The 13,169-nt window shown below is 39.3% G+C and overlaps 1 protein-coding gene across 2 annotated transcripts in view; it reads right to left on the bottom strand.

Moving 5' to 3' along the window:
* Nucleotides 1-2,097: 2,097 nt before the first annotated feature.
* Nucleotides 2,098-13,169, bottom strand: part of LOC122819986 (oxysterol-binding protein 1-like) — a 173,317-nt gene continuing 162,245 nt past the window's right edge. Inside the window, exons 8-17 of one of the 2 annotated variants that reach the window (XM_044097095.1) lie at nucleotides 12,964-13,021; nucleotides 12,678-12,842; nucleotides 10,145-10,390; nucleotides 9,593-9,713; nucleotides 9,226-9,329; nucleotides 5,703-5,798; nucleotides 5,421-5,608; nucleotides 3,965-4,200; nucleotides 3,806-3,844; nucleotides 2,098-3,703 (exon numbers count right to left, since the gene is read on the bottom strand). In XM_044097095.1, coding sequence (XP_043953030.1) covers nucleotides 3,561-3,703; nucleotides 3,806-3,844; nucleotides 3,965-4,200; nucleotides 5,421-5,608; nucleotides 5,703-5,798; nucleotides 9,226-9,329; nucleotides 9,593-9,713; nucleotides 10,145-10,390; nucleotides 12,678-12,842; nucleotides 12,964-13,021 — 1,396 coding nt within the window. In that variant the 3' untranslated portion in view covers nucleotides 2,098-3,560. The remainder of the gene's footprint in view (nucleotides 3,704-3,805; nucleotides 3,845-3,964; nucleotides 4,201-5,420; nucleotides 5,609-5,702; nucleotides 5,799-9,225; nucleotides 9,330-9,592; nucleotides 9,714-10,144; nucleotides 10,391-12,677; nucleotides 12,843-12,963; nucleotides 13,022-13,169) is intronic. The other variant, XM_044097096.1, reaches the window with a different exon arrangement.

Here is a 13,169-nt window from a genome sequence, read left to right as displayed (position 1 = left end):
ATTAGAATGTTTACTGTCATTTACTTACTCCATTAAGTATACTAAACATGGCTAATAAGTCTGAAAAATAGAAAATAGCTTATTTAAGCTAAAAGGCTAATGCTAATGAACTGCCTTGCATTACAAGGCAGTTCCTAACCTCGGATAAACAGATAATGCAGAATGATATCACTGCACCGCCTCCGGTGCACTATCAGAAGGGGCATTTTGAGGCTTTTATTTTGAAATTTGCAGTAAGCTTCATATTAAATGCCCACACTAATCCAATGTGTAAGAGTGCTTTGGATAAACCAGTCACATAAAGCCAAAAAGAGCAATTACATGATGTAAAAATTCCCAAGGCTTTTATTTTGAAATTTTGTTAAGCTTCATTTGAAAGGGTCAAAGTCATCCCATGTGTAACAGTCATTGGATTAAATCAGTCATATAACGCTCAAAAAAGCAATGACCTGATGTAAAAATTTTCAAGGGCTTTTATTTTGAAATTTTCAGTAAGCTTCATTTCAAAGGCTAGACTCATCCCATGTGTAACAGTGACAGGGTTAAATTAGTTATATACAGCCCATAGCAGCAAGTTTTTCTAAAGGCCATCTCAGTCCTCCTCTGTTTTAACTGAACTAGTAGTTCGAACTACAGTGATGCGTATTTGAAGTCCTCAGCAGCTCTCCCTGCTCTGGGTTCCGTTGCCATGGTAAATAATCCTCTCTGCCAGCTGTGAGTGAGACATCCAGGGGGAGACAATTCTCTGTTTGAGCCAGCCAGTTTGACTAAAAAAGCATGGCAAAAACTGTTTCCGTTCGGGAACCGTAATACATATTCGAAAACCGTTTGAAGCATATGAGAGGGCTATTTGTCGTCTCACATAGTCCCGCCATTCATATCTCTACCTCACTCACAGTATTAACAGCGATGAGATAAAAAAAGTGTGTGCCAAGGTCTGAAATTTATCAGAAATACATGGAAGTGAATCAGTGAGATCTGTCTGCTACCCTGGCGCATGACTTTGCTCTGAAGCACCTGGAGAAAACTGTAAGCGCTAGATAATTTTTGAAAACATTTGACGGAGCAGAGCCGTATCAATGTCATGACCAAGTTTGATACCAATCATGCAATATTTGTGAGCGTGAGGGCGAGTTAAAAATGATTTGGGGTCGAAATTTCACTCTGACTCTCACTCTAGCGGAGCTTCACACTCTGATTTTTCCAAAAATCAAAAACTTTGGGTCGCTTAGAAAGAAGTTGTGGACAAACCATAATACATATTGACGTGCTGTCTTCACTTTAAAAGAGATCACGGACGTATCTACAAAATGAAGTTTGAATGGCGTCTCTACATAAGGTTATGACGACACAGAAAATCCTCAAAAATAGGGTATTTTCAGGATTTACTGGTTGCCTCGTCCCCTTGACGACGAGACTTGCACCTGGTGAGCTCGTTAGTGATTTTGGGGTCGTTTTTTGCTTTTTACGTCGCCATGGTAACTCCAAATCCCACCAAAAGTAATAGCTCCCTTCCCGGGAACGAGCCGCACGTTTTGATACCACTTTTGTGGGTGGGCTCGCAGCGGTACGAGCCGCATTAACGGTAACGGAAGAATAATAAATAATACGTATTAAAGAAACATTCTATTGGGTGTAGAACAATAGGTGCCTGCCATGCAATGCATGGAGGCAGTGACTGACTTGCTTCGCAAGTCAGTCACTGCTCTCCTTATGCATTGCTATGGGCAGGCCCCAATAAAAGGAAACTGATGACTACAGTAAAACTAAATATGAACCCAAGATATTTACAGGAGTGTAATTATATTTATCTTCAAATATTTCACATTTTATGTATTCAGTTTATTGCATGGCTTTCATGTGTTTACTAATATTTTAAGATAGTGCTCTTAATTTTATTTAAGACACAAACATGATATTTGTGTATACAAAGATCTTGACTGAAATAATTCTATTAAAATTATAATGCGGACGTACAAAAAGTTAGAAATGTTTTTGACTGTTGTGTAAAAGGTGGCAGGACGGCTAACAATTAAAAACTTAACTAACTTATATAACTTATATAACTAACTGAAATAAACAATCAGGCAGAGAAAATATTTGACGTTGCAGTATTTATTACAGATTCTCTTTTGTGTTAATACAAAATACTGAACAATGTCAAGTCTCTACTCAGTCAAGTACAGAATTCCCTTTTTTTTTCTAAAAAATGAAGACAGTCCTCCCACATTACAAGAACCAAACATTTGGGAAAAAAAGACCCTACAATTGTCAATACTATAATGTGAATTTCTATACATTTATAAATTCATTGTTATTCGCCACGTCTTTGTGTCTGAACGCTTCATTTTTAAGTACACTTACAAATTTTGAAATTCACACGCACACACCTACGCGCACACACACACACACGAGGAAACATTTCAACTCATGTTTTTGGTGTTAAATTATATTTGCATATAAACTAACTCTCCGTCAGACATACAGTGGGGCCGTGATGTTTGCTTTTACCTCAAATATGTGCTTTATAGTCATCGCTTGAGTCCCATACTTTGTCAACTAATTCTTCTTTATTTGCAATTTATCTGAAATAAAATTTAATTGACTTATGAAAACAAATATTGATGTGGCATCTTGCGTGAGTGAATGAGACTTCTGTCATTTTCCAACACGTTTGTACATGAAACACCAAATAAACGCAGGTATTTTTGATCATTTAGCTGCGACGACAGAGCAAATGAGAGCAGGTTGCTCTTTTTTTAAGGCGATAAATGTTTAAACCTTGTAGCAGAGTTATTTTATAGTCATATCTTCCTTTGAATCTTGTTTTTTATAAAAAAAAAAAAAAAGTCTATCTATAAAATGTGACAGTGTTGATGGTCAATAAGTGTTCTAGATGATCAAGTCTTTTCTCCAGCGCACTGTAATCCAGTCGCCATGTTGTTGTTTTTTTGTCATTAATGGAAGAGCAGATAAGATGTCTTACCCACAAGCACACAAACAACATTCACTTCTTTACATTAAGACACTAAATCAGAGAAACAGAAACATTTTAAAGGCCACCAGTTGACATTTCAATGAAAGTGTAAGCATATTTTAATATAACTGTATATATTAGGCAGGTTTTACCCTCTTTTTTTAGCGTTATCATCTGAGTAGATAGTTCTGTGGATCATTTTATCACACTGAAAGAAATCTCCTCTCCAACTTGGGCACAGACTCGACAAATTTGGAAGCACTGCTTATTTCTTCAGACCGAGCCAACTCAGAAACCCCTCCACAACAATAATAATAAAAAAAACCCAAACATTTAATCCCAATCCTCCTGGATACGCGGCAGCGAGAGGAAAAAAGTAGTTTGAGACTTGACTGGACACAGAAGACTAGATCCTTCAATCTCTCTCGCATCTCTGTAGTGACCGTCCAGGATGGGGAGGGGGATCTCTTAGAACAGAGAGCCGCTGGAGGGGAGCAGCCGTCCAATCAGGGGACAAACGGGGCTTCGTGAAGCTGTCCGTCCAGCTCTGATGTGTGTCAATCTCCGCAGAGCGCTTCAGGGGTCAAAATATGTCCGGGCAACCCTCCCAGCTGCCGAGCTCCTTGGTTTCCCAGTAGCCTCCCTTATAGATGTGAACTTGCTCACCTGTGATTTGGTCCTCACAGCTCTCGAACCAGAGCGCTTTGTGGGAGTCATGCGGGGCACCTGGAAGAGGGAGAACTCGTGAAAACATGCATGGAAGACTTTATAGATGGCGATTTAGGCGTAAGGAAAGGGGATGTTGGCAGATTAAGGAGGGATACTTGCTTTTCATGGAGTGATCAACAAAAGAGTCCTCATCGACAGCTTTTAGAAGAGAAAAGGGCGGGATCACAGAGATTTGTTTTTACCTCATCAACTCCAGGATTTTCCCCAAGCAAGCCAAAGAGGAACACAAAACGAAGCGCGCACGCTTCCTCCGCTTACCGTCTTCCGACTGGCCAGAGGCGCGCTGGCTCGCCGCTTCCCGCTCCCTCTCACGCCGGGCGCTGCGTTGCTTCTCCTCCAGCCGCTGCTTTTCGCCGTTGGCTTCCTCCCAGCGGCCGTCCTCCATCAGGCGCTGGTCGGGCCTGCGGCGGCTGTCGGTGGGCGCCACCCCCTCTTCGGGCTCGTTCAGGGTCAGAGCCAGGGCGGTGAAGTAGTACATGGATTCGGCTCCGTCGCTGGAGAGAGAGGCAAACACACGGAGCAAAGTGAGTCGTAAAAGCTCACAAGCACGAAGACCTTCGGCTCATCGTGGCAAATTACACAAATGTGGGGACTTTCTAAAGTCCAATTTACTTTAAAGATGTTGTTTTGGAAAACATCTTAAAATTACAAATATTATAATAAAAAAAAAAAATACAAAAATTCTGAAAGTAAAAAAACAGGAGTCACCACCAACATTTACATTGTTTTTTAAACCAGGTTTTAATAGTGCTTGAGTCACATCTTCTAAAATAATAAGGAACTTCCATATTTTTTAAGCAGGATTTAAAAGCAATTCTTCTTGGAGAAATCCTGGACAACACTGTTTACAATATGGACAATAGTTCAAGCAAAGGAGAAAAATCCCCGTATGTTTTCAGAAAGTTATATTTTTATCTGTCAGATAACCAAATGTGAAGATACGTCTGGAAAGCCAAACTTTATCCTGTTCTCCGTTTTTGCTCGTTAGCCAGATTACTACGTCATGTGGTTTGACGGGTTCAACAGGACACATCGTTATCTGATAACGATGTGTCGATGTGTGTTGTCTTTGACAACATAACTGGTATGTTTTGAATTTGTATTGCAGCCAGAAAAAACTCACAACTCTCCTCACTCTTTCAGCAACCATTCTACGCGCCAAATCGGGTGTGTGTGCTTCCTCACAGCTGGCATTCCTACTCCAGCAGGAGGAACAGCACTGTAATTACCTGTGTATTGGGACACTCCATGGATCGTATTTTACAGCTAAGTTATTACAAGTTACTTAAAAATAAGTTGTCACTTGAAGCAACGTCACTCCGTACGGCATGTTGAGGTTGCACATTATATAGCTCCATGTTTGTGTACGCCACAAATTTAGAACCAATTTCCAGAAAACTGCAAAAGAGCCAAAACACTGAGTTTCTTTAAATCAAGGTTACGAACCCACCTGTTTAGAGTTGCTTTTGATTCTGGTATTAACTGGAACATTGTTTAACATGCTTGATGTGCATTTGTTTGATTTGACAAAATGTAATGTTCATTGGTTGTTTACTGCATTATGTCTTTATGGTGCAAAGGACATAAGGACATTATGCATAACCATATGCATAAAACCATAATTATGGTTATGCATAAATAACTATTTATGCAAATAGTTATTTATGCATAACTATGGCCTTGCAGTAAAAACTCTGCAACCAAAACCACTTACGGTAGAGGGTTTCTCTTCCACAGCTCTCTGGCTTTCAGGGTTTGATATACGGTCTTCTGTTTGCCCTCGGTGCCGTTCTCTCCTCCCCGACTGCTCTGCATGACCCTGGAGAACTCCATCTTCTCGTCCCACGTGCCCGACAGCACATAGTGGGCCTTTCCGTCCTTGTCCATCACCACTCCTGTCACCTATAAACAACGAGACACAGAAACACAGCTCAAAACCGGAAGAACAGGAAAAGAATAAAATAAATATGTCAAGACGTTTCAGCTTCTTTCTGACCTTTCTGGCTACGTCTCGTGAGAAGTAGCTGTAAGGAGCAAACTTCAGGTGGCAACGATCCCCTGTGGTGTGGTTTATTATGTCGATTTCTCCAGACTGAGAGGAAACAGGAAAAGTTTGAGGAGTTAAAATTGTCGGCATTAAAAAGAGAGCTGTCTGCATCCTATTATGAAGAGCTAAAAATCGACTGTTAATATGCATTAACACTACATTTGTTTCACTGCAAATGTATAAAAAGCCAGTTAAATTTATTGGCATTCCTAGTAAAGATGAGCGAAAATTCGTAAAATAAATTTATCTTTTAAAGCAGAAGCATAACCGTCCTATCTTAAGTGTGCAATTTGTGAGAATAGCGTTTCTGTGAATCATTAACTCGATTTGTAAAATGTAAATGCTTTGTTGAAGCACTAAACATAAAAGCCGTTGAAAGTCGACGGCGAGCACATTAAGAAATTTACAAAGAGAAACTACGTCGCTATTAATCAACATTTAAAAAATGTACAGGGAAAAATTAACAAAAGCTTTGACAATGCATGTCAATTGCTGCAGGGCCTGCAATGGATCTGTCAACTTCTTGATAGAAAAAATTTAAAAAATTAGAGGGTCAGACTGCATATCAACACCAAATCCAGCAGCGATGCTCTGCACAAACAGAATAAATGTAGAGGAAATCGCTAAATTTCACCAACTCAACCATGAAAACTTAGAAGAAGTTATAAATCAGCTAAGATCCTCCTCTTACTAGCTTGATATTGTACCCATAACTTTCCTTAAGAAAGTTATGGGTACATAACTTTCTTATGTACCCATAACTTAAGAAACTTCTTAAGTTTCTTAAGAAGTTTCTTAAGAAGTTTCTCAACTGATTCAGATGCAATGGGTACATAACTTAAGAAACTTCTTAAGTTATGTACCCATTGCATCTGAATCAGGTCAGATTGCATCTGACCTGATTCAGATGTGAAACTCATTCCTCTAGTCAGGTGTGTTTCCCTCAGGCTTTATCAACAACAGCTGTCAAACCACCAACAAAAATAAACAATCTGGAAAAGTCACTACTGCAGATTTACAGGCCAGTTTTAATCTCCACAAATCTGGAACAAACTTCAGGAAAACCGCAAAACATTCAAAACACTGAGTTTCTTCAAATCCAGGCTAAAACCCCACCTGTTTAGAGCTGCCTTTGATTAATAACTGGAATACTGATCCATATATTTGATGATTGTGGTTGATGATGGCTTTCGACAACACATGATGTTCATAGTCTTATATTTGGTATTATATTTTTATAATGTTTTTATTACTTCCCTTTTGTTGAAATGTGCTAACAAATAAACCTGGCTTAATCATCTGTGGCTTCCTGGTTCACCTGGGTGTGAATATGATACAACAAAAAGGTCCAATTCTTTTACTCACGCCGACATGGGAAACAAGAGAGATGCCGTTTAAGTCAGGGACTCAGTATTATTACGATTATTAGTCAAAAAATGTCTTACTTAGTTGCTCCTCTACATTTGATAGCAATTAAAGAACAAGCTCTGAAAAGTGTTAAACGACTGGAAGAGTAATAAACAAGTCCGGATGAGCACTTCATTTTTTATGCGACCAACTAGACAAGCAGGATATTCAGGGAATCCAACATTCAAACATCTCAGAGGCTTACAGCTTGAGAACTACTGCAAAGAGCGACATCTAATGGTTAGAAGTCTGAACAGCAGCCATTAGATGAAGTCTACTTGTCTCGTTTGAGAGTGATGAAATGAAAAAGATTTCTCAATAACAACCCTGTGGTTTCTTAAACGTGGTACTTTAATCATATAAGACCAACAAGTCCATCACACCAATGGAGACGTGAAGCCAAAAAATAAAGGCTTAAAAACAATCTCATCATGCTGAAGTGTCTGTAATTTGATCACTGATTTGGTTTTTGGGCCATGTGAAATATTTCCACCGCAGCGCAACGTTTTGAGGCGTCACTGATTAAGTGGATCTGAATTAAGGGAATGGCTCGTTACCCAGAAACCCTGAGGAGGGAATTCAGCCATTAGCCTCAGGTCTGCTGGAGCTGAAACGCATCATGGCTTTGTTTGTCATGTGATTAAACTGGCAAATAATTATCTCTTTGGAACACTAGATAATTCCTAAATGTTAAGTCTAGGAATTAGGAAAAATAAAAAAATAAATTTATGACGCACAAAACCTTGGATACCACATCAATCCTTTCATTGTTTATAGAACAAAAGCTCATCTGCTCATACATCAAAGCAGTGACAGAACTTGATGTTCCAGAAATTCCTTTTCATCTACTGCTGAGTAACACGTTTTAGTTTGTTTTTGAAATTCCCCATGGCAATATTAGAAACAGTGTGTGAGCAGCTTGACATTGAGTTTGTTTTCCAAAAAAGAAAAGAAAAGCACTTCACAATGAGCTTGCTATTAAAGGATGAATATAGAAAAACACCTCACTGCTAAGTGAAGTGAAAGATCTATCATGCTGTGGGTCTGTTTGTCTGCTAAAGACCTTGGGAACCTTGTGAAACAGCACAGCATGTTAAAATGCCTGGAATACCAAAATGGTAAAAGTCACAAGATGTGAAGGGTAATGATCACACTGGGAGCCAATTGTATCTTAAACAATTACAAATTTTACAGACTACAGGTTACACCGGACTATACATCGCATCAGTCAAAAAATGCATCACGAGGAGTAGAAAAACATATACAAGTTGCACTGGAGTATGAGTCGCATTTACTTAGAAATTATCAAATGTTTGGCGGATCTTTTTTATGTTAATGATTTGATCTGGTGACATGTTGTGATCAGTACTTTTCAACAAACTCACGGAAACCGTCGACTCACTAAACCGAGATGGTCAGAAACGACTCTGCTTTGCCGGTGAAGTGCACAGCAAAGCGGAGACGCATGTAATGTAAATCCGAGATGACAGCTAGGCGGTTGCGTGGCATGAAGCGATTAACACCAAGAAGATCCGCCAGTAGTGTCATTTATATTAATTTTTGCGACCACCTGGCGCCATGTGGTTGCAATACGACTCATTCCTCCAGCTCTGGCGGACAATTAACTTCCCTTGCAATTGCAGGCGATAATCTGTCATTCGTGGCACATGTCTGTCAGTATGAGTTGAAATTTAATAAATGCGTAATAAAAAGAAAAAAAAAAACATAGAAGTCACAGTTAATTAAAAGTCACAGGACTAGCAAGACTATATTAAAAAAAGTGTGATTTGAATTGTAGAAAATAACGCTTGACTTCCCATCCTTTTCTTCTTTTGAAAGAAAAACGGACGGTAATAAGTCATGATATAATGTTAGGTAAAGGCTCTTCAGCCCCAGTTTGATTAACTTCATGCTAGAAATGTTTCCTGATGACTAATCAAAACCTGGTCCCGCAATAATGTGGCGATGATTCAACTTATCAGGTCAACGGGTACAAGTTTACATGATCTTATTTAATATCCAGGTTTTCTTATTTCTTATTTGCTCTGGCACCAATCACTCTCACCTGATCAATCCACAGCTTTCCAACAATGATGTTGTGCACTGTGGTGGTAACCTTCTTCCATGTGTAGTGATTGTTGCTCTTCTCAAAGATGGCATGTATAGTGCCTGTGAGAGAAAACGCATGCAACAAAAAAAAACTGAGTGTGCTAAAACAACACCGGGTGATTGATAATACCTTGGAAAGAAAAAAAAAAACAGGTGTGTCAGAAACATTTTTCTAGCTATCATCAGCCTGCATAAAAAAACATTTTGTCCATTTGTTTGTGTAGCCTTTATTAACGCTGCAAAAATGCAGCGACTGAAACACACCCTGTACTAACAACGACAAAAACTCCAGCCACGTGTTTGACTTGCATGTCATCTCTCACCTAGCGGCATGATTGACAGGTATTTGCCTCTGAACTTGCTTGCAACAGTAATCTCCTGCCTCAGAGTCCAGCCTCGGTCAGAGATTGCGTGGTGTGCCGCTGCAGGAGGGTGGTGACTCACCTGTGAAAAGAGAAAAATGAAATGAATAAATTCGAACAAAAGAAATTTGCTGTGGGGCAATTGTCGTTCCCTGCTGGGCGAAACGTACATCCAGTTCTTAAAAGAAATTCCTTTTATGAAGATGACAACCAAAGAAAGCTTTCAAGTGAGGTGCGCTAAAGTAACTCCCATGTGTTCATGTAAATATAAATCCAAACATTCATCTTCAATAAAATTAAAGCATTTGCACCGCCACTATTCTATTGCCTAAATGCAAATACACAACCTTTAATCCTTAATTGTGTGCCAGTCTATCGAACATTTATTTGCCATTCACAATATAAAGTTTCAGTTACTGGACTATTTCTTCTCCTCTCTCTTCCCTCTGTTATTATTTTCCCATCTCTTCCTGAATCAATTCCCTTATTTCCTGTTGTGTTGTTCTTAAGCACCTGCTCACAGAGGGAGCGGTAGCCGCTCTCTCTCCGGCGGTCCAGCTCGTACGTTTCCCCCAGCAGCGGGTTGAAGGGCTTCCCCGTGCGGTACACCGTCGTGGAGTAGGCGGATACGCAGAAGGCCGCAACGTAGCACATCTGCTCCAGGGAGCTGTGGCACTTGGCCGCCTTGTCCAGCAGCTCGTGATACTCGAGGTCCTCCGACAGCCGCTGCAGCATGGAGATCGGCTCGTTGAAGTTCACCTAGAAAGGAGGAATTTATGCGCCCAGCGTCAATTTAGGTGAATAACAGGAAATTTGATGCAATTAAAATGTTTGTTCCTTTAATTAATTCAATTTTTTACAAGCGAAACCTTTGATTTTATGTAGATGTGATGAACAGAAGGACATAATTCAAGTACAATAATGTCTATGACTAAAAAAATATACATATGTATTTTTAAATTCAGAAATGTTACATGATGGGCTAGAAAATTAATAGGTAGGGTTCTGATTTTAAAGTACTCCAACAGATAAGGATGTTTAACCACAAATAATCATCACAAAAAAGCCTCTCATACACTAATTAAAAGTTTAGTGGATGGAAAAAGTGTGGTGGACAAACAAGGACTCACAACAGGGAGGATTGTAAAGCTAAGCTGATCTAACAAATTGAGGAAGATTCTCGACGCTAAAAACAAAAAAAGAGTTTCACATTTTAAATTGGATCACTGATTTAAATTCAACTTTGATCACTTTCTAATGTATTGTGACACACCTGTAGTTTAGACACATTATGAACACCGATCTCAATTCAGTCTGACGAGGCTCCAGTTTTAGTAACTGGATTTAATGTTCCTCGGTGCAAGTGCTGCAACTCCGAGCCTTTAACGTCTTTTTAAGAATATTAAAGTCCAGATTTGTGTTTAGTCCATTCCATGCTAGCGAATAGTGGGGCAAACTCAGTCACACGGTCACATGTAAATGTTGTTACTCAATATGGAGTCAACAGGAAATAAAGAGCCATGCCAACTGTATAAACCCAGAACAACATAACATAAACATGGCCGGCGTTTTGACGTCAAGCAGAGACAGGGAAAACTCTTTGTGTGCGAGTCAGGCGTAGCACAGACGCAGTGGGCAGGTTGACTTCCTCTCAATAAGCAAAGCTTAATAATCTATTCTGCAGCAGATCAGTCAGCGAAACGTTGCTGCGCCAGTTTGGCAGAAATGGGGAGGATCTGTCGACGGCGCTCAACTGGAACTCTTGCCAAGTCAACTCTTGCCAAGACATGCAAGAGGCCCGGCGGCGACTTTTGATCTTTGGATCTGATTGGTTGAAATGTGTTATTATTTTGACAATACAAAAGAAAGAACTAAAAGGTCACATAGCTGGCGGAATAATGCTTCAGGGTGTTCCGTATACGCCTACAGAAAGCTTTCATATATTCATTAAATTTATGGATTAAATGAATATATATTAAGTTTATTCACTTTAGTCTTATTTATAAACTGTTGATCATTTCTTTCTCCTGATAACAAAAAAAGTCCCTAACAAATCAATAAATTACAAAATTGAACAAAACAAAGTTTAAGTATAAATAAAACAAAACTATAGATTTCAGTGATAACTTAGTTGTTTAAAAAAATAACTGCTGTAAATAGCAGCAATTTTGATTATTATACTCCTAAATAGGTACTTCCACGCAGTGCATATTAAAAATATAAATTATAACAACCTTTGCTCTTCTTCTTAATGTCCTACACCTATTCTGTCCCTTCAGGTCGGGACTCAGCGATTAATTAATTTGATCAATTAATCAAATTTCCTGTTTTTGAAGATAATTTGAACATTTGACAGAAATAAAAAAAGTCAGGATTTTTTCACCAACTGCGCTCCTTATAGAAACAATACTTCACTGTGATGTTAACCCACTCAAGCACTGCCATCTTATTTCACATGCATGCTTTAAAGTTTCGACTTTGAATTTACGTCAACTCACAGAAGGAATGACTGAAACAAAAGCAAGTTCAAGATATGTTCTGTCATTTGTCCCCCCCCAACAAAAAACATGAGGTAAAAAAAACATGTTTAAAATTGGAAATTAAATCTGACATAAAACAATAGGAGATTTTATTTGTATGACATTTTTCCCAGCTGTACTTTATGTTAACACTCGATAGCTAGATTATATTTATTCACTTTTTTGTTTTTGTTAAATGAGGCTTGATGATTTCAGAAAGTCAGATTTAAATAATAAAGTGCAGATTATGCAAAATATATGAACATTCTTTGAAAGGAGCGCCTCCAAATGGTTGATAAGGGTATTAATTTATGATGCCAACAACGAAACGAAACCAACTTCCTCTCTGTCCTTTTATGAACCAAGAGGACCAGCAGGTGGTTTCCCTCTCTGCAATTCACAAGAAAAATGTTGCAACTGAGTGTCACCTTTGTGGTTTTTCCTTTTAACTCTTAACAGCTGATTCACCCGGCTCAAGCGGTGCCAGAAGAAGCTGTTCAGCTCTGACGGTTGCCGTGGTTACTCACAGGCATGGGGATCTTGGACAGATCTTTGCCGATGCAGTTCTTCATGATGCTCCAGAGGTTCAGAGAGTAGTTGGGCTTGTCGGGGATGCGTGTTCGCCGCTTTCTCAGCGGCACCAGCTCCTGAGACGGCGACTCCTGGTTCATGGCGAGAGGCTCCTCGTTGAGCTAAAACACATCAGATTAAAAGCTATGAATAGCTGTGTTGACGTCTCTGACTCAATTTGAGTTTATATGGTGGAACAACAATACTAATCCAGGTGCACAAAGGAGCTGAAGAAGGACCTACCGACTGATCGTCTGCACACATGTCGGTGTTCAACCCGCTCACGTTACTGCTCGAACGTCTGAAACCAAAGAGATCTTCTGTCAGCACAGTTTCTGACTACTTTACCACATTAAGCTGTAATAAAGACCGCAATAAGTTAATTAGATTCTAAAGTAACGTAAACATTTTTCTTTTTATGCCAAATAGGAAAAAAAAAATTACAGACT

The sequence above is a fragment of the Gambusia affinis genome, linkage group LG18 (assembly GCF_019740435.1).
Source record: "Gambusia affinis linkage group LG18, SWU_Gaff_1.0, whole genome shotgun sequence".
In the NCBI taxonomy this organism is placed as follows: Eukaryota; Metazoa; Chordata; class Actinopteri; order Cyprinodontiformes; family Poeciliidae; genus Gambusia; species Gambusia affinis.
This window is presented reverse-complemented; position numbering and strand designations above follow the sequence as displayed.